Genomic DNA, 20,006 nt, shown 5'->3' on the forward strand with positions numbered 1-20,006 from the left:
ACAGAGATGCACTTCCTCATAGCTTATAGAAAATATCAGGGCATCAGGGAGAATTTTTACCCAAAATTCACAAAAATATGCCCAGAATTCAGAAATTTGAATGAAGACCAAAAACTCCCATACCTACTAGGGGAAGGGAGAAATTGTGTAACCTTAGCGGCACACTATGTTACAGCTTGCCATAAACAGAGGGACAACCACTAAATATAAGAAAAGAGTATATATAAATTATATGAAAGTATATTTATACGCTCAGGGATATATCTGTTTATACACTGTATGGATAGATCTGTATTTTTGTGTACAAACATGAATGTTTTTCGATGCTTTGGCAACATAAGATGTAACTTGTCATGCCAATAAAGTGATTTGAATTGAAAATTGAATTGATATGGAGCTCGGGCGGGAAAGTGGAGCTGAGGTCGAAGATCAGCCGCGATCTTTTTGAATGGCGGAGCAGGCGTGAGGGACGATAACCGAGGGGGGGGTTAAGTGGAAAATTCATCTTTCGTTTTACAAAGCAGATTATTGAGAGTTTACTTCTTAAGAGATTTCTGGAAGGCCTCATGATAAAAAAGGGGCCAAGGGGCTACTCAGGATATTGGGAACATCATTCCCCTCCCTTAATCTGATTGGTTTAAAAAATAGTCTTCGCTAATTGGACACCGGGCAGTCGCGGCTATCTGGCCAATCGCAAGGGAGCTTCGATCCGATTGGTCGCGGTGGTTAACGCTTCAGTCTTATTGGTGGAGGCCCCCACCTTGCTGGCTGTTGATTGGTTAATTTGTTTCTCCGGCTCCGGCTCCTGCTCTTCCTCCTCCTTCCCCAGCTCTGTGGGATGATGGCGGCGGCACGGGGCCGGGGTGGGCGGGGAGCGGCCGGGAGCCGGGGCCCGGGACAGGGGCGGCTGGGCAGCGCCGACTGGCTGCTCAAGCGGTACGGGCGGTTCGCGGCGCCGGGCGGGGCGTCGAGCGCCTGGGAGGTGAGAGAGAGAAAGAGGAGGAGGAGGTGGAGGTGTGGGGGCAGGGGCCGTGTGGGGGCGGGGGCCGTGGCCGAGGGGGGAAAGGGTCTGTGGGAGGGTTCATGGCCCGTGGGAGGGCACGTGGGGCAGGAGATGGTACATGGCCGATAGGATGGTTCATTGGGGTCTGTTTTAGGGGTGGTATAAATAGCCTGTGGTATTGGAGGAGTAGGAGGTGGTATCGGAGTAGGTTATTAGAGGGTGGGAGGTGCTATCGGGGTATGGTATACGAGGGCGGGAGGTGCTATCAGGGTATGGTATACGAGGGCGGGATGTGCTATTGGGGTGTGGTATACGAGGGTGGGAGGTTCTATCGGATCTGGTATACGAGGGCAGGATGTGCTATCCGGGTATGATATGAGGGTGGGAGGTGCTATCGGGGTATGGTATACGAGGGCAGGATGTGCTATTGGGGTGTGGTATACGAGGGTCGGATGTTCTATCGGGGTATGGTATACGAGGGTGGGAGGTGCTATCGGGGTATGGTATACGAGGGTGGGAGGTTCTATCGGGGTATGGTATACGAGGGTCGGATGTTCTATCGGGGTATGGTATACGAGGGTGGGAGGTGCTATCGGGGTATGGTATACGAGGGTGGGAGGTTCTATCGGGGTATGGTATATGAGGGTGGGAGGTGCTATCGGGGTGTGGTATATGAGGGTGGGAGGTGCTATTGGGGTATGGTATATGAGGGTGGGAGGTGCTATTGGGGTACGGTATACGAGGGCGGGAGGTGCTATTTGAAAGCATGCACGTGTCCTGATTCAGGCGTTCACGAGATATTTTGTTTTGTGCTGTTGGGGAAAAAGTGTTCCTACGCTTCTACCTGATTTTTCAACCATCAATAAAAGTCCTGTTTATCCAGACGTTCTCCTTTTAGTAAATGTATTATTTTGAATTCGGCATCTGATGTGACGTTCAATGTGAGATTGAATCGTATATGCAGCCCCTCATTAACCATAGTTAGTAGAACAGTGGGGTGAACGAGCAAAATCGTGCCATACTTATATGCTGCAATCAAAATAGACTTCAAAGGTGCTTCTCTCCTCATAAGCTTGTCTCAAGCCTTTTGTCCATTTCCAGGATAAAGCGGAGCTATTGGTCTGATAGTCAAAGCCCCTTTTTGAGACGACCACCATAATTTGTGGCGGTCTGGTACAGCAGCACACACAATAGCCTGTAAATCTGGGACGACTATAGACTGGTGGTCCATGTAAATTGTTTCTATGAGGTTGATTGGCTGTGAGTTTTCTCTCTCACTTGTTGAACAATTGGTTGTGTGAACTTCCATTCCCATAGTTGGACGGCCCCCAGTCTTGCCTATTCCGTCACGTAATTAGAGATGACAGAGGAGAAAACAACCCCATATTTACATACAAAAAGAAAATACTGCAGATGCTGGAAATGTGAAATAAAAGCAGAAAATGCTGGAGATACTCAGCAGGTCAGGCAGCATCTGTGGAGAGAGAAACAGAGTTAACGTTTCAGGTCGATGACCTTTTGTCAGAACTGGAAAAAAGCAGGAAATGGAACAGATTTTAAAGCAAGTTTAGGGGCTGGGAAAGGGGGAGGGGATGAAAGAACAAAAGGGAAGGTCTGTGATAGGATAGAAGGCAGGAGAGGTTAAGAGACATTAAGAAGATATGGGGTAAGCCATTTAGGACAGAGATGAGGAGGAATTTCTTCACCCAGAGAGTGGTGAACCTGTGGAATTCTCTATGACAGAAGGCAGTTGAGGCCAATTCATTAAATATATTCAAAAAGGAGTTGGCTACATTTCTTAAGGCTAAAGGGATCAAGGGATATGGGGAGAAGGCAGGGACCGGGTACTGAGTTTGGATGATCAGCCATGATCTCATTGAATGGCGGAGCAGGCTCGAGGGGCCGAATGGCCTACTCCTGCCCCTATCTTCTATGTTTCTAAGAGATATTGAAGGCAAAAGGAGACGGTAATAGGACAGGTTAAGAATCGGGATGGCTCTAGATGATTAGGCACTTTACAGTCTTCTGGACTCAACGTTCAACAATTTCAGATCATAACCTCGGCCCCTATCATATATATATTATTCACTTTTTGTTTGTGCCTTCTGTTCTTCTCTCCCTTATTTACATAGATAAGTCACTGATGTTGGATTCATGCACCAGAAAGTATGCTAATTTCGCCTAGACTGATTGCTCCCAATGTGCAGTAACCAGTTTAAAGTGCTCATAATGTGGCACAACTGCAACCACCCAGCCTGTGTGAACCAAACAATGATTCTTATGATATTAAACAGGACAGATGGTATGTGAGGAGTGTGAGATTATGACTGGCATATGAGGGTGCTGTGAAATGGCAGGAGGCATATGAGGGGTGAGATTATGTCTGGTGTACGAGGCTGGTGTGAGATGGTGTTTCTTTTTGGAGTGGGAGGTGATGGGTGGAATGTGAGCTAGCAGGAAGCAGGCAGGTTTGTATAGTACTTGTGGACTCCGTGAAACACGTCGACTTATAGGGATACAGTAAATTTCCAATCTGGCTCCTGGTTTCAGAAGAGTGTGATAATGCAGGCATTCTAGTCACATTTGTAAAGCTCCTGAAATGTTGGGAGACGTGGATTATTAAATGCTGTGAAAATATTTCTGATATTGTTGTTAACCCATTGATGCAGTACACCAGTTTTATTTTACTTTGAGGTTTTTGAGTCCGGTCCGGAAAAGGGTCTTCTCTCCTTGACGATTGTGCAGTCAGGCCATTTCCTCATCACTCAAGGTGGGGCAACCCTACTGGTAAGTGTGTCTGAGCAGATTTAAGTTGTATTTTTCCACTTCTAGGTGTAAATTACAATGCACTGAGACCTTGCTGTCAAAACCCTGTTCCTTGCCTCCAACTTCAGAAGGGATAATTATGAACTGTGGAGGTTTGTTACCTACCTGATCGAATCTTGTTCATTTTTTTGAATTTGAAATATCTTCTACAGACCACAGAAATGAGTCCAGCTGGCAGTCTAATGCAGGGAAATTCCACAAGGAGATTTTGATATTTAGATTGCCATAACATCACCGCATGACTCTTTTCCCCGCCCCCCCCCCCCCGCCACTCCCTGCGCAGTACAACAGTGCAACTCACGAACACAGCCACTCAGTTCATTTCTCAACTAGAAAGTTGACCGAAAAGGACCTGCTAAGAGGTGTTTCGTTCCGTGCGGGATGCTTCGTCGTACTTGGAAAAATAAAGAAAACTCTAGCAAGCAGATGAGAGTGTGTGTGTGTGTGGACCGACCATGTGGCTGAATTACAGATGCTCCCGGCAGAACTTGGATTGGGAGTGCAGCACAAGCGCTGGACCCTCGAATCTCTCTCAAATACATGGTTATCCTCTTCCCTCCACAGACACCTGTGTATTCCTCCTATCCCTCATTCTGTTCTTCTGCGGAAATGACAACTTCTGAGTGCATTTCTGAAGAACAATGTAGAGAACTCATTTGTGAAGACCCGGAAGACTATTTCTGTTAATGAACTTGAATTCATGTTGTTTACAATAAGATTATTTCAGATGCCAATGATCTTACTTTAAATAATATACGAATGAATACAAGCAAAGGACATGTGATTTGTGTGCTAAGTAGTTGCAAATTGTTATTTTTAGCACCGTTTTCTCTGCTCTTTTTTTCCTGTGACCTTTTCTATATTCTGCCCTCAGATGTGTGTGTGGGGGCTCAAGGGGCTAATAGTTATCCCATTTGGGTAATCATCTTCCTGGATTTAGCATAGATTCAGACCTCATTCGCTTCAAAATGGCAGGGACTGCCACCATGTCATGAGCATTTTGAACAGCTTGATGATACAGGAGGCTGTGCTTTCTCTGTACTTTAGGCATGGAGTGGGGGTGTTGAATGGACAACACTTTTCTGCTCTGACAGATCAATCTCCTAGCCTGCTGTGGTAGAACCCCCAACTTTATAACAGAATCCAGAGATGCCCCTGTTATGGCCCAGAAATTCGGGTCGGGGGCTTCCCGCGGGTGCAAGCCCCTGACCTGCACTTACCTAGCGCGCCGGTCGTTGAGCTGTGGGCCCCCGTGGAATTGCGATCCTGGGCCTCCTCCAACTGCTGGCGCGCAGTGCTTGCGTATCCCAGGGGCGCAGTTAGTTCGAAGTGTCCCCTGGGATCACGTGGGCCATGGAGAGCCAATGGTAGCAGGAAATGCTTCATTCATAAGTTTGACAGGAAGACCTGTCAAACCAATAAATATTACAAGCCCCAAAACATCACTAAATCTTCAAATAATTTTTTTTTTTAAATCACATTTTTAAAATAAACTATAAATTACATGAAATAACTATTTTAAACAATAAATTTTTGAAAAAATTAATTACATTTTCTAACAGGGCTAAAAATAAACTTACCTTTAAAGTATTTAAAAAAATAAACCTGTGGAAAAAATGTTTTAATATTAATTAATTCACCACTTGCCTTGTAAAAAGCAGGCCTTGCGACTGCTTTTTACATGTCTAACTTCTGGAGACTTACCCTCCCGGGAAAACCTGCAAAAAAAACGTAAGTTCGATGCGCACGCGCAGCCTCTCCTGCGCACGCATTCGACTTCTGAACCCCTTCTTTCAGGGGAACGGAAGTGCCGGTTTCCCTTGCATGCGCAGTGCATGCAGGAAGCCGGCACTTCCATTCGGCTTACGGGTGAGTACCCCATGCGTGGATGGTGTCCACCACTACACAGGTTTAAAATGGAAGACCTCCGACAATTGGGGGTCAAAGTTAACCTAACCCGTCAGTCGGTAAACTGATGAGATCGGGTGCAATGCTGGTTTACATTCTGAAGTCGGTGGAGACTAATATTGGGTAGGGTGAAAAACCGGCGTTCCACCCAATCCCATGGGATTCCCACCTGGCGAGTTAGTGTAAAATTACCACCTTAGTCTCTGGAAAAGGGGAAAGTGCCTTGTGTTGAGAGATGGATTAAGATAAAGTTACTTTGATACTTTGAGTGACTGCTTGGAATTTTAATGTATGCCATTAGAGAGAATTGTGTTTTCCAATTGCTGTTGGATACCACAAATCGACTGAAGTTTCCATGCCCTTTGCACCTTGTCTACTTAAGTGTTAAAATGGTTAATATTTTGATTGACTAACTATTGTCGAAATAGTTTGATCTTGCAAGGAAAAGATGCCTTTTAACCCACAGACATTTTAGGGGTCTTTAGTTCCCTATTCGCCTTGCTGTTTATACAGGTCATTCGGGACTCAGTAAAGAATAATTTTCAATATTATTTAGCACCACAGATTGTTTTCTAGAATTTGTCGAGGAAAGGTGCAAGGACTTTAGACTCTTGTTTTTAAGTTAGCAAGCCGTTTGCGTGTAAGGTTGATCAGCGTCCTGTAATAATATATTGCTGTGTATTCTCAACATTATTCCTTCTGTAAGTGAATCTGACTAAATGAGTGTAGCATGTACGGATTAAGCTAGCGGCATATTTTTTGCCTTCTGAGTTGATACTAGAACTGATGGGCATCCCATGTATTCTCAAGTTATCATTTACAACTATTCACGGTTAATTATTAATCCTGGGAGGGCTAACCCATGCGCAATGGGGAATAAAAGTGCAGGTTTCGGTCCATAAGGGACTGCGACTGCTTGTGGAAATTAGTCTGGCTTTGAACAGGCGAAATGGTGGAAAGGCTGAACCGAAATCGAAACTTTAGTTGATATCAAATTGCCGAAACAAATGGCACATACAGGAAACTTTGGTTTATCCGGAGGTTAACTGCCCGGAATGCTTGAGCCACCGGCAAAAATCAGGAGCCGTTTTGCTAGGTTTTTTTTCATCAGTCAGGCTCTGCAGGGTCTCGCTGAAGCTGTTGCTAAGCTACAGAGACACTTGCAAGGTACGGCCGACTGTTTAGAAGCTGTTGCTAAGCAACAGGGCTTGTTGCCAGATACAGAGCTCAAAATCTCCGTATGTTTCAACATTAGCGCTGGTTTGTCCGGCAGTTTTGATGGGACGGCAACAGCTCAGTCCCGTCGGTGCCGGATAGCACAAAGTTTCCTGTACTAAAAAGTGCCTTGCAAGTGTCGCAAACACAAAAATGTCTGCAATAGGTTAACTATTCTCAGTAAGCACGACTTCTGATTTAGTTCAGGAGCCTGTCAAATTGATAAAAGTTCTTGTTAAAATGCAACAAACTCAACCCCAGTTTCAACCTCCCAACACAGTGCTCCGTGTCAGAGAAATTCATGATCTGTCAGGGCTAATAGCTTTCAAAGTAATTCTGGGCTCTTCCATTTAACTTCATAAGTGTCAGAACCAACATTTCTGCGAAATCTCAACGGCTTTCTTTCCAAATCAAGTCACAATGTCTCACGCAGCTTTCAGGTTAACATCATAAATTACTTGTGCATTGTTTTCCAAAGAAATCATACAATGTGCCTAATAAATCTAATTAAAGACTTTATATGGATGTAGAGCTTCCTATCAATATAGTAGACATGATGTGGGAGATATGCAAGGCTGTTCACTTTGAGATGAAGACCATTTGCATACAGAAAATCAACTGGGTTTCTAAGTTAATTGGGTGAGTGTCTTCACCATTGAATGTACCAATTCTTTATTCAAGAGGAAAATCCTCCTGCTAATTACATGAACAAGACTCTGCGCTTGACAGGCACCATTTGATTGTTGCAGTCAAGGAAGCAAACAGTTCAGACTCTGCCACGCAATCCTACTGTAGAGAACTCAATGCACATTGCCATGTTATTTCTTTCTACTGATTTTAATATAAAAAATACCAGTCAGAAGACTCGGAATGTGCCAGTTCCTTTACCCAGAAGATCGAAGTGTTTAGATTATTTTTTTCCTGACCCTTTATAGAATCATAGAATAGTACAGCACAGATGGAGGCCATTCGGCCCATCAAGTCTGCGCCGGCTCTTTCGAAGAGCAATCCAGTCAGTCCCACTCCCCCGCTCTTTCCCCATATCCTTGCAATTTTTTCTCCTTCAAATATTTATCCAATTCCCTTTTGAAGGCTGCTATTGATTCTGTATCCACCACCCTATCGGGCAGTGCGTTCCAAATCCTAACCACTCGTTGCGTTTATAAAAAAAAAAATAAAAAAAAGTTTTCCCTCATGTTGCTTCTGGTTCTTTTGCCAATCACCTTAAGTCTGTCCTCATGATGGAGCTGTATGTTTTGAATAATTTCAGCTGATTACCAATTGTAAGACACAGCGCAGTAGAGTATTGGGCATTAATAACCTGGCGGTAAATATGCATATTTACATTGCAAACCTCTCGAGTGCCTTTACACCAGTTGCCTAGTTATGTCCAGATTGCCAGACACCTGTTCTTGTTGTTTTGTAGGTGAGAGAGTCCTCAGTTTTCTATTTTTTTTTTCCTCACCTTGAAGAGCTGCTTCTTGCCTGTGTACAGTCTCGACGATTCAGACAGCCCTCTGGTATCTCCTCTAAATGGGCGTTCTTTACCTCCAAAGCTGGGCAGTGAGTGTTGTCGGGCCAATTTTTCCATGGGGAGCATCATAGCCAGGTTTGCCCCTTTTCTCACTCAACGTCCACACACGTGCACTTTGCAGCAAGAGTCACGAAACAAAAATGGGAACTCTGGTTGATTTTTATTGTTGGAGCTCTCAAGTCCCAGCTGCTTCTTGGCTGAGATAACAGAGACCAGGACCTTCTAAACTGTGTGGTTTAGCACTGTACTGGGCACTTCCTTTACCCACCAAGCCATTGGGCAGCAATGTACTTGTTATATGGACAGGTTGGGTGATTGGGCCGATGCAGTATAATGTGGATAAATGCGAGGTTATCCACTTTGGTGGAAAAAAAACAGGAAGGCAGATTATTATCTGAACAGCAATAGATTGGGAGAAGGGGAAGTGCAACGAGACCTGGGTATCCTTGTGCACCAGTCGCTGAAGGTGAGCATGCAGGTGCAGCAGGCGGTTAAGAAGGCAAATGCTATGTTGGCCTTCGTAGCGAGAGGATTCGAGCACAGGAACAAGGATGTCTTGCTGCAGTTGTACAGGGCCTTGGTGAGACCGCACCTTGAGTATTGTGTGCAGTTTTGGTCGCCTTATCTGAGGAAGGATGTTATTGCCATGGAGGGAGTGCAGCGAAAATTCACCAGACATACCTGGGATGGCAGGAATGACGTATGAGAGATTGGGTCGATTGGGCTTATACTCGCTGGAGTTTAGAAGAATGAGAGGGGATCTCATTGAAACTTACAAAATTCTAACAGGACTAGACAGACTAGATGCAGGAAGGATGTTCCCGATGGCGGGGGAGTCCAGAACCAGGGGTCACAGTCTAAAGATAAGGGGTAAGCCATTTAGGACAGAGATGAGGAGGAATTTCTTCACCCAGAGAGTGGTGAACCTGTGGAATTCTCTACCACAGAAGGCAGTTGAGGCCAATTCATTAAATATATTCAAGAAGGAATTGGATATATTTCTTAAGGCTAAAGGGATATGGGGAGAAGGCAGGGACAGGGTACTGAGTTTGGATGATCAGCCATGATCTCATTGAATGGTGGAGCAGGCTCGAGGGGCCGAATGGCTTACTCCTGCTCCTATCTTCTATGTTTCTATATAGTTGCGTCACTAAACTTGTTAGTGGCCTTCTATGGACATCAGAAGGCATGATTTAATACCTTTTTTAGAATAAAAATGGATTATTCACGGACAATAAAGAGCACGCAGACAGCAGCCGACAGCACAACATGCCTTTAAAATTGAACTAAAAGCAAAATCACAGCTCAAAGTAAGCAGTTTGGAGGAAAAAGAGAATGAACTCAAGATGAATCTCTAAATTCAGATGAAAGTTATAAACCACTCATACTTTGCCCTTGTGGTGTCTGATGTGAACTGAATTGGACCACATTGCAGCTTTTGTCAATTGATCCCGATTATCTTGCATTTTGATAAAATATTACTGTTGCATTTGTGACTCTGTAAATGCTGTTTAGTATTTAATGTTGATAGCCGTGTAACGGAGTGCCACAGTTTTTAGTAAGATTTTTTGAGAAGGAAATACTGGTATGTTAAGTGAAGATTCTCCACAATTCAGTTGGTGATGGGGGTGGGGTGAATTTCTCCAGGTTTTTTTTTTGCCCACTGCACCATAAATCCGGAAGAGTTGTGTTGTGTATGTACCTTTTAAGAGAGAACTGATTTTATACTGTAGTACCGGCAGTGACCACACCTGTATATAAAGCCATAACAGGCTTCTGTACTTTCAGTTTAAGCTTACCCTCTGTTCAGTAAATGCCTGTTGTTATTCTCCTGCAGTCCGTGTATTATTGATATGCGGACACTACACTGGCGACGAGCAGGTTCGAACTCACCTGCAGCACCATCACCTCACGGGGATCTTTCCCTGAAAAGAAGTTTCTTGGAGGTCGAAGTCAGAGCAATGGGCGTCGACCGCGGGCAACCGCCCAGTGATCCATCGGAGTTCTAGGAATTGCAGTGGAGGCTGTGGAGAGCTGAGCTTGGCTCCCCAGTCAAGGTGTTCCAGCAAATTGTGCTGGTAGCAGGTAGTGCGCTGACCCTTCCGGACTGCGGCGGGCTCGGGCTCGATCGAGCGGCTCTGCAAAAGGGCTGTGCAGCGTCGTCGGGAGGAAAAGAGAGAGAGAGAGAGGGTGGAGCACACAGGGTGCGGTCGGTGCTCAAGAACCGGGCAGCGTAGAGAAAATAAAACGAGGGGAAGGAAAAGTGAGACGCGCCGAAGCCGCGGGTCGCCGCCATTACCCTGTAGAACGCTAGGAGCAGCGTGGCAGCAAGGGGAAGAAGGAAAAGCGCGGGAGGCGCCATTTTATTCCATTGGGGAAGAAGGAAAAGCGTGGGAGGCGCCATTTTAAACCACCCAAGATGCCGAAGAGTGGCAGTATCACTGCTTTCGACAACGAGGTAGAAGACTGGACCACGTATGTGGAAAGAATTGAAGTGTACTGCAAGGCAAATGAGGTGGCCGATGGAAAGAAGGCGTCGGTATTATTAAATTTGATGGGCGCGAGAACGTACGGCCTATTGCGGAATTTAATTACCCCAGCTAAACCAGTGGAGAAAAGTTTTGAAGAGATTGTTAATATCTTACAGGAACACCTAAACCCTACACCGCTGCTGATAGCAGAAAGATTCAAGTTCCATAAAAGAAACCAGCACAAAGATGAGAGCAATGCTGACTACCTTACGGAACTGCGCAAGCTATCGAAGCACTGCCAGTTCGGAGCAGGACTGCCAGACACCTTAAGGGTTAAGTTTGTCTGTGGGCTCCAGAGTGAAGGAACCCAGAAACGGCTACTTTCGGAAAAGGACCTGACGCTAGAACAGGCTTTCAGCGTGGCAGTATCCTACGAAGCAGCAGCACGGGGAGCTGCGGAAATACAACAGAAACCACAAGAATACAGCGCTAACGAAATGGCATATGGAGCAGAAAAGTGCTATCGTTGCGACAGAACAACCCATGATCAGAAGGATTGCTGGTTTAAGGACAAAGTATGCAGGCAATGTGGGAAAATGGGACACATAGCAAGAGTCTGCAGGTCGGGAATGAAAACCAACACTAAAAGAACTACTAAGGAAAAGTACAAGAAAGTAAAAAAAAAATGACAGACAGTAGTTCAGAAGATCAGGAGAGTGATAATGACTCCGGGAGCAGGAGACTAAGTTGTCTAAAGTTACACAATGTGATCGCAAAGGAGGATCACCGAACCATTTGGGTCACCCTCATGATAGCAGGGTCCCAAGTAAAGATGGAATTGGACACAGGATCAGCCCTAACTGTCATGAATCGACGAGACCATGAGCGGCTATTCTCACACATACCCTTGAAGGACACGTCAATTGTATTGAAGACATACACGGGGCAAAAAGTCTACCCCAGAGGAAAAATAAGGGTGCCAGTTAAATACAACGGCAAGGAAACACAGAAACTATCTATATATACTACAAGATGGAGGACCACCATTACTGGGATGTGAATGGATCCGAAAAATACAATTGGATTGGCATTCCATTCAGGCGCTAACTGTGACTGACAAAAAGGATGACGACGTCACACCTGGACGACTGTCAAAAATTCTAACTGACGCGAAAGAGGTGTTCCAACAAGGACTTGGGGCTCTAAAAGGAGTAATGGCAACGATAAAAATCGAAGATAACGCAAACCCAAAAATGTTTAAGGCCAGACCAGTAACGTACGCGATCCGCCCAGCCGTTGAAGCAGAGCTAGAGAGTCTGGAGCGTTCGGGTGTGCTGTCCAAGGTGGACTGGAGCGAGTGGGCCACACCCATCGTTCCTGTAATGAAGAAATCATTGAGCAGCACGCCTGGGGAGCCGAAGAAGGTTCGCATCTGTGGGGACTTCAAGGTAACTGTGAACCCAGTCCTGCACACAGTACAGTATCCACTTCCACAGATAGAAGATATTTTCGCCTCACTATCTGGAGGGAAACGCTTTACGAAGATTGATCTGGCCCAAGCGTATCTACAAATGGAGGTGGAAGAAGCATCTCGGAAATACCTCACGATAAACACTCACAAAGGTCTTTACCAGTACAACCGACTGGTATTCGGGGTAGCATCAGCCCCGGCTATTTGGCAGAGGGTGATGGAACAAGTCCTGCAAGGGATCCCGGAGACCCAGTGTTATTTGGACGACATCCTGATTACGGGCGAAAATGACAGTGAACACCTTGCCAACCTGGAGCAGGTGCTCACTAGATTACAAGAATATGGGCTACAAGCCAACCGCCCCAAATGTGAGTTCTTCAGGAGACAAATCTCGTATTGTGGCCACATGATTGATGAGGAAAGGTTGCATAAGTCCCCAGACAAGATTGAGGCAGTAGTCAAGGCTCCAGCCCCGGAAAATGTGTTGCAACTGAGGTCATTCCTCGGGTTGGTGAACTACTACCATAAGTTCTTGCCGAATTTATCTACAATTCTGCACCCACTGAACGCCCTGCTGCAAACTGGAGTAACATGGAAATGGAGTGATGAGTGTAAGCGTGCCTTTCAGAAATGTAAATGCCTAATCACTTGAAAAGAAGTATTGGCCCACTACAATCCAACACTACCGATTCGGTTGGCATGTGATGCGTCTCCCTACGGCATCGGAGCGGTGCTGTCACCCAAATTCCTTGATGGTTCAGAGAGGCCAATAGCCTTTGCGTCGCGCTCGTTAAACTCAGCCGGGCGTAACTACGCCCAGATTGACGGGGAGGCCCTCAGCCTGGTGTGGGGGGTGAAGAAGTTCAATCACTATCTGCACGGGCAGAAATTCACCTTACTGACTGATCATCAGCCTCTGGTCTCCATTTTTAACCCAAAGAAGGGCGTTCCGGTGATGACGGCGCAACGGCTGCAAAGATGGTCACTTTTTCTAGGGGCACATCAGTACGACATAGAGTACAAGGGTACGAAACAGCATGGAAACGCTGATGGGCTGTCGCGCCTACGGTGGAGGAAGCACCTGCAGTGGACCCTGTTGAGATATTCCATTCGACCATAGTCAAATGTCTACCTGTTACAAACTCAAGTATAGAGAAGGAAACCTGAAATGACCTGACACACTCTCGGGTCTATGATTTGACGGTGAAGGGATGGCCAGCACATGGCGACTCGCTGTTGCCAGCATTCTCGCCAAGGAGAGAACAGCTGTCAGTGTGCCGGGGGACCTTGATGTGTGGATCCCGAGTGGTAATTCCACCCAAGTTGAGAGATGGAGTACTCAATGAGCTTCACGAGGGTCATCTGGGAGGGGTAAAAATGAAGAGCTTAGCCAGGGCGTTTGTGTGGTGGCCGGGAATCGATAAAGAAATCGAGGATATGACCAAGAGATGCACAGGATGCCAGAAGGTCCAAAACGCTCCACCACAGGCCCCGCTACACCCATGGGAGTGGCCCTCATCTCCATGGCAACGGGTACACATTGATTTTGCTGGTCCATTTATGGACTCAATGTTTTTAATTGCTGTGGATGCCCATTTGAATTGGCCAGAGGTCATCAAAATGTCCTCCACCACAGAGAAAACTATTGCAGTCCTACGGACCATCTTCACCAGGAATGGCTTGCCAGAACAGATTTGCTCCGACAATGGACCACAGTTTGTGTCCGAGGATTTCCGGAGGTTTCTGAGGAATAATAGGGTGAAACATTACACATCTGCCCCATATCATCCAGCCACAAATGGATTGGCTGAGAGGTCTGTTCAGACCTTTAAAAAGGCGATGTATAACAACGACATACCACTCCAACACATGGTGGATAATTTCTTGTTTGCTTACCGGAATGCGACACATGCAGTCACCAACCAAGCTCCAGCCATAATGTTCTTCAACCGAAGGCTAAGATGTCGCCTGGATTTGCTCAAACCAAACATAAGATGAGATGTTGAGGATAAGCAATTCCAGCACATCAATGAGAAGCCAACCAGGAGCTTCAAGATGGGGCAACCAGTCTTGGCCCGCGACTACCGAACAGAAAAATGGCAGCCAGGAACGATATGCACACAGCAGGGACCACTAATGTACACAGTGGACGTTGGAGAGAGCATCGTGAGACGCCATGCTGACCAGATTCTAGAGTCACAGGAACAAGCCAAACCCATACCACGAGCATGTGCACCTGGTAATGAACCCGAAGTACAGATTGCGTCTACCTCAGAATCGGTGGTATTGGAAGCTGACGAACCAACCAATGAGAATGAGCCAGAATCGACTCCGCCGCAAGAACAGGATACTTGAGAAAGGCGCTATCCAGTCAGGATCAGGAAGCCTCCTCAAAGACTGAACTTATAAATGATTATTTCAGTTGATGTATATAGTACAGAGAAAATTGTAATTGTAATTAGTTATTATTTAATTGTTAAATGAATGTTATGTACTGTTTATCTAAAAGGGGAGGAATTGTTGTGTATGTACCTTTAAGAGAGAACTGATTTTATACTGTAGTACCGGCAGTGACCACACCTGCATATAAAGCCATAGTAGGCTTCTGTACTTTCAGTTTAAGCTTCCCCTCTGTTCAGTAAATACCTGTTATTATTCTCCTGCAGTCCGTGTATTATTGATACGCGGACACTACAAGTTGTAAAAGCCCCAGGAAAACAGCCATAACATCAATTTTTTTCCCCCAGGGTTTCCGTGACTCTTAAACCAAAGTTGTGGGAGAACTTCAATGGAATTTAGTTTGGTTCAGTCCTGAAGATGTTTTTTTAATACCTGTGGCTTGGTGTTCCTTTGCTGGATCGGTGGGGTAAATGCACTGTGTATTGTGATACTAAGCACCACAAGACCCCAGGCCTGATTGTGTTGGATTAGCTGATTTCAGCTGGAGCAGTAGATGTCTGCAGTGCCACTAACTAGAGAGAGCAAAAACCAGCTGGTGTCCCCATTCCTGATTGCTATCCACTTAGCTCTGCTGGAGAATGCACCTGTAGACATCGGTGAAGATCTGATGGGTGAGGCTGAAGAAAGACTTGCATTTATATACAGGAAACTCTTTATTATCCGGCACCAACGGGACCGGCGTGGTGCCGGTTTATCAAAAAGTCCGGATTACAGAGAGGTATAGTTTAAAAGGTACGAGAGCTCTGTACACAGCAACAAATCCAGGCTTCCCTGTTGCTTAGCAACATGTGCAGGAACTCCGGCCACAGACCAAGCGTCCCTGTTGCTTCGCAACAAGTGCACGAACCCCAGTTACACAGCCACAGATCCAGGAACTGCCACTAATATGAAGTAAAACTTACCTGAACCTACTCCTGAATTTTGCCGGTTAACAGAGGTTTCTGGTTAGTTAGGTGCCGGTTAAAAGAAAGTTTCCTGTAGTGCCTTTCACGACGTCTCGAAGTGCTTTACAACCAGTGAAGTATCTTTTGAAGTGTAGTCACTGTTGTAATGTAGGAAACGCGGCAGTCAATTTGCACACAGCAAGCTCTGACAAACAGCAAGTGATAATGACCAGATAATCTGTTTTAGTGATGTTGGTTGAGGGACAAACACTGGCCGGGACACCAGGGAACACTCCCCTGCTCCTCTTCGAAATAGTGCCATGGGGATCTTTTACGTCCACCTGAGAGAGCAGACGGGGCCTCGGTTTAACGTCTCCTCTGAAGGACTGAACCACTGATGATGCAGCATTCCCTCAGCACTGGCACTGCAGTGTCAGCTGAGATTTTTGTGCTCGAGTCTCTGGAGTGGGACTGTGAGCCCGCAACCTTCAGACTCCGAGGCGAGAGTGCTACCCACTGAGCCACCGCTGACAATGTGCTCCATGGTGAATAGCCTGCTGACATTCCCTGTCTAGGCTAACAAATGATGGGCACTTGGGTGAGCTCTAAGAATATGCGGCTCGCACCCATGAAACGAAACCCTAGCAAACGTTAGCACTATGGAAGAGGAAGGTTTAAAGCTGCCTTAAAAATAGCAGCTTCTCACTATGATGTGAGCATGGGCTTTACTAGGGATTAGCTATGATGTACTGTTTCAGTAGAGAAAGTTAATTAACATTCCAGTAAACATCAAACTGCTCTCCGATTATGTTAAGATGACAGTGTTACGTGGGACAGGAAAAACCCAGCAGAGAAGAGACCCAAAACAATTAATTTAAATCCACATTCCTCATTGGGCCACCGTGATGGGAAAATACCTTCACTGACACATTAATCTTTCATTCGCTGGTTTCTTTTCCTTAATGCACGTAGAAAGAATAAAGTTGATTATTTCAATTGCTATATTCCATAACTTGAAATATCAAGGAAGTGAATTAAAATAACTTAAAGAAAATTGATTTCGACAACAAATGTCTTTATTTAATGAAAATAGCTTCCCATCAGAAAAAGGATACCCAATTTTCAGTATTAATCTAAACTTATTACAAAGAATTTACAGCTCAGAAACAGGCCATTCGGCCCAGCTGGTCCATGCCGGTGTTTATGCTCCACACGAGCCTCCCACCCCTCTTCATCTCACCCTATCAGCATATCCTTCTATTCCTTTCTCCTTCATGTGTTTATCCAGCTTCCCCTCAAATGCATCAATGGATGTATGGAGCCAAGGCATTTTGTGTCTCACTAATTGAAGTTAGGCTGCTGGCATAGACAACATTAGGTATTTTAGTCAGCCAGGTGTGTGACTAATGCAGAAAATTGTCAGCATGTTTTCAAGTCCCAAAACCAAGCTAATGAGAAATCCAAATGAAAAGCAAAAAAAAACCCTCCAGTTATTGGAAATCTGAATCAAAAACAGAAAGTGCTGGAAACCAGCAGACAGCATCTCTGGAGGGAGCAGGCAAGTTAACATTTCAGGTGTCGGCTACTGACGCTCCTCAATGTGACATTTGTGTTGATGCTAAGGCTGGTATTCGTGATTACTTTATTTTTTTTAATTCATTCCTGGGATGTGGGCGTCGCTGGCAAGGCCAGCATTTATTGTCCATCCCTATTTGCCCTTGAGAAGGTGGTGGTGAGCCACCATAAACCGCTGCAGTCCGTGTGGTGAAGGTGCTGTTGGGGAGGGAGTTCCAGGATTTTGACCCAGTGATGAAGGATCGGCGATATATTTCCAAGTCAGGCTGATGTGTAACTTGGAAGGGAACTTGGAGGTGGTGGTGTTCCCATGCGACTGCTGCCCTTGTCCTTCTAGGTGGAAGAGGTCGCGGGTTCGGGAGATGCTGCCGAAGAAGCCTTGGTGAGTTGCTGCAGTGCATCTTGTAGATGGTACACACTGCAGCCACGGTGCGCCGGTGGTGGAGGGAGTGAATGTTTAAGGTGGTGGATGGGGTGCCAATCAAGCGGGCAGTTTTGTCCTGGATGGTGTCGAGCTTCTTGAGTGTTGTTGGAGCTGTACTCATCCAGGCAAGTGGAGAGTATTCCATCACACTCCTGACTTGTGCCTTGTAGGTGGTGGAAAGGCTTTGGGGAGTCAGGAGGTGGGACACTCGCCGCAGTATACCTAGCCTCTGACCTGCTCTTGAAGCCACAGTATTTATGTGGCTGGTCCTGTTAAGTTTCTGGTCAGTGGTGACTCCCAGGATGTTGATGGTGGGAGATTTGGCGATGGTAATGCCATTGAATGTCAAGGGGCGGTGGTTAGACCCGTTTGTTGGAGAATGCACATGTCCTTTATAGATTCCATATTAACTGGATTAAGCAAGAGCACATATTAAGTACATGAACAGCTGTGCGAATAATAGAGGAAGGCAAGATAAAGAAGGATTTCAGAAAGAAAAAACCTGCATATATGTAGCACCTTTCACAATCTCAGAACGTCCCAAAGTGCTTTACAGCCAATGGCCATTTATCAAGTGTAGTCAAATGTAGCAAAACACGGCAGACAGTAACAAGATAATGAGTAGATAATCTGTTTTAATGATGTTTGTTGAGGGATAAATATTGACCAGGACACTGGCAGAAGTCCCCTGCTCCTCTTTGAATAGTGCTGTGGGATCTTTTACACCCACTCGAGAGGGTAGACAGGGCCTTGGTTTAACATCTGATTGGAAATACAGCACCTCCGATAGTGCAGCGCTCCCTCAGTACTGCACTGGGAGTGTCCACCTAGATTTGTGTGCTCAAGTCTCTGGAGTGAGACTTAAACGCATGACCTTCTGACTCCGAGGCGAGAGTGTTCCCACTGAGCCAAGACTGACACCTTTTATGACAAAGTTCTCAATGGCAGAAAAGGAGACCAGATGGGTATGAAGCCAACTACGCACTGGCAGCTTGTTGGAATGAGAGAGAGTGACAGAAAGAGGACTGGGGTGCTGCCAGAGAGGAACAATTGGTGTGCTGCTAAAGGAGGAAGATTAGTCGGCTGATGGATATACTGCATTTAATCTTTGAAATGAAATGTCTTAGTCCTGCAATATTATTGAAAAGGATTATGCTGATGTGAGGATTAAATATATCCTTTTTAATCCAGAACAGGGATTCTGCAGTAATCCATTTTTAAAGTCATGGAGCTACTCGTGTTCAAGTGTTCAGCACTGATTTTTTTTTTTCCCCAATCTGGGTCAAAATCAGTAAAAGAGTGAAAGCAAGAACAAAATTAGCAACAACAACTTGCAATTATATAGCACCTTTCACCCAGTAAAACATCCCAAGGTGCTTCACAGGAGCGTAATCGGACAAAATTGACACCGAGCCAAAAGAAGGAGACATTAGGACAGAGGTAGGTTTTAAAGATTATCTTTAAAGAAGGAGAGAGAGTTGGAGAGGTTTAGGGAGGGAATCCCAGAGCTTGGGGCCTAGACAGCTGAATGCATAGCTGCCAATGGTTTTAATTAAGGGCTTTTAAAAAAAAAATGTAACCAAATCATTACCAAGGGGGGAAATGGTGTCAGCAGAGAGATTTCTTACGAAACTGGACTGAATCCAGTTTGTATAATATTTACATAACCATTAATGTGGAAGCAGTATGTGCTCATTTAATTATAGCATTCTTGCTTAGTTGGTCTAAATTGGTAGCTCTGGTTACTGCAGGAGATAATCTACCTTTTAAGTGACAATTTGATGAGCTCACTTCTATGCTTTTGCACTGGTTTCTCCCTGAAATCTGGTGCCGATCACAATGGAGCAAGTGCAAATTACAAAGTTAGGTGCAATAAATGAGACTTCAGGCTTCCTGACTAATTCAGTTAAGGCAGCAAGCAGCTGTGTCATACAGAAGAAAGAGCTCCTTTTACAACCACCGGACGTCTCAAAGCGCTTTACAGCCAATGAAGTACTTTGTGAAGTGTGGTCACTGTTGTAATGTAGGAATCGCAGCAGCCTATTTGCGCGCAGCAAGCTCCCACAAACGGCAATGTGATAATGATCAGGTAATCATTTTTTTTGTGATGTTGAGTGAGGATAAATATAGGCCGGGACACCGGGGATAACTCCCCTGCTCCTCTTCGAAAAAGTGCCATGGGTTCATTTGCATCCACCTGAGAGAGTAGACAGGGCCTCGGTTTAACGTCTTATC

General features: G+C 45.5%; 1 protein-coding gene across 1 annotated transcript in view; it reads left to right on the forward strand.

The window, feature by feature from the left end:
- Positions 1-808: 808 nt before the first annotated feature.
- LOC147081742 (meiotic recombination protein REC114-like) overlaps positions 809-20,006 on the forward strand; it is a 51,299-nt gene continuing 32,101 nt past the window's right edge. Inside the window, exons 1-2 of the mRNA XM_085980728.1 lie at positions 809-982; positions 3,698-3,790. Coding sequence (XP_085836854.1) covers positions 839-982; positions 3,698-3,790 — 237 coding nt within the window. The 5' untranslated portion in view covers positions 809-838. The remainder of the gene's footprint in view (positions 983-3,697; positions 3,791-20,006) is intronic.

This window comes from Somniosus microcephalus, unplaced genomic scaffold, assembly GCF_052327205.1.
Source record: "Somniosus microcephalus isolate GS21.2 unplaced genomic scaffold, FLI_Smic_1.0 scaffold460, whole genome shotgun sequence".
NCBI classification, from domain to species: Eukaryota; Metazoa; Chordata; class Chondrichthyes; order Squaliformes; family Somniosidae; genus Somniosus; species Somniosus microcephalus.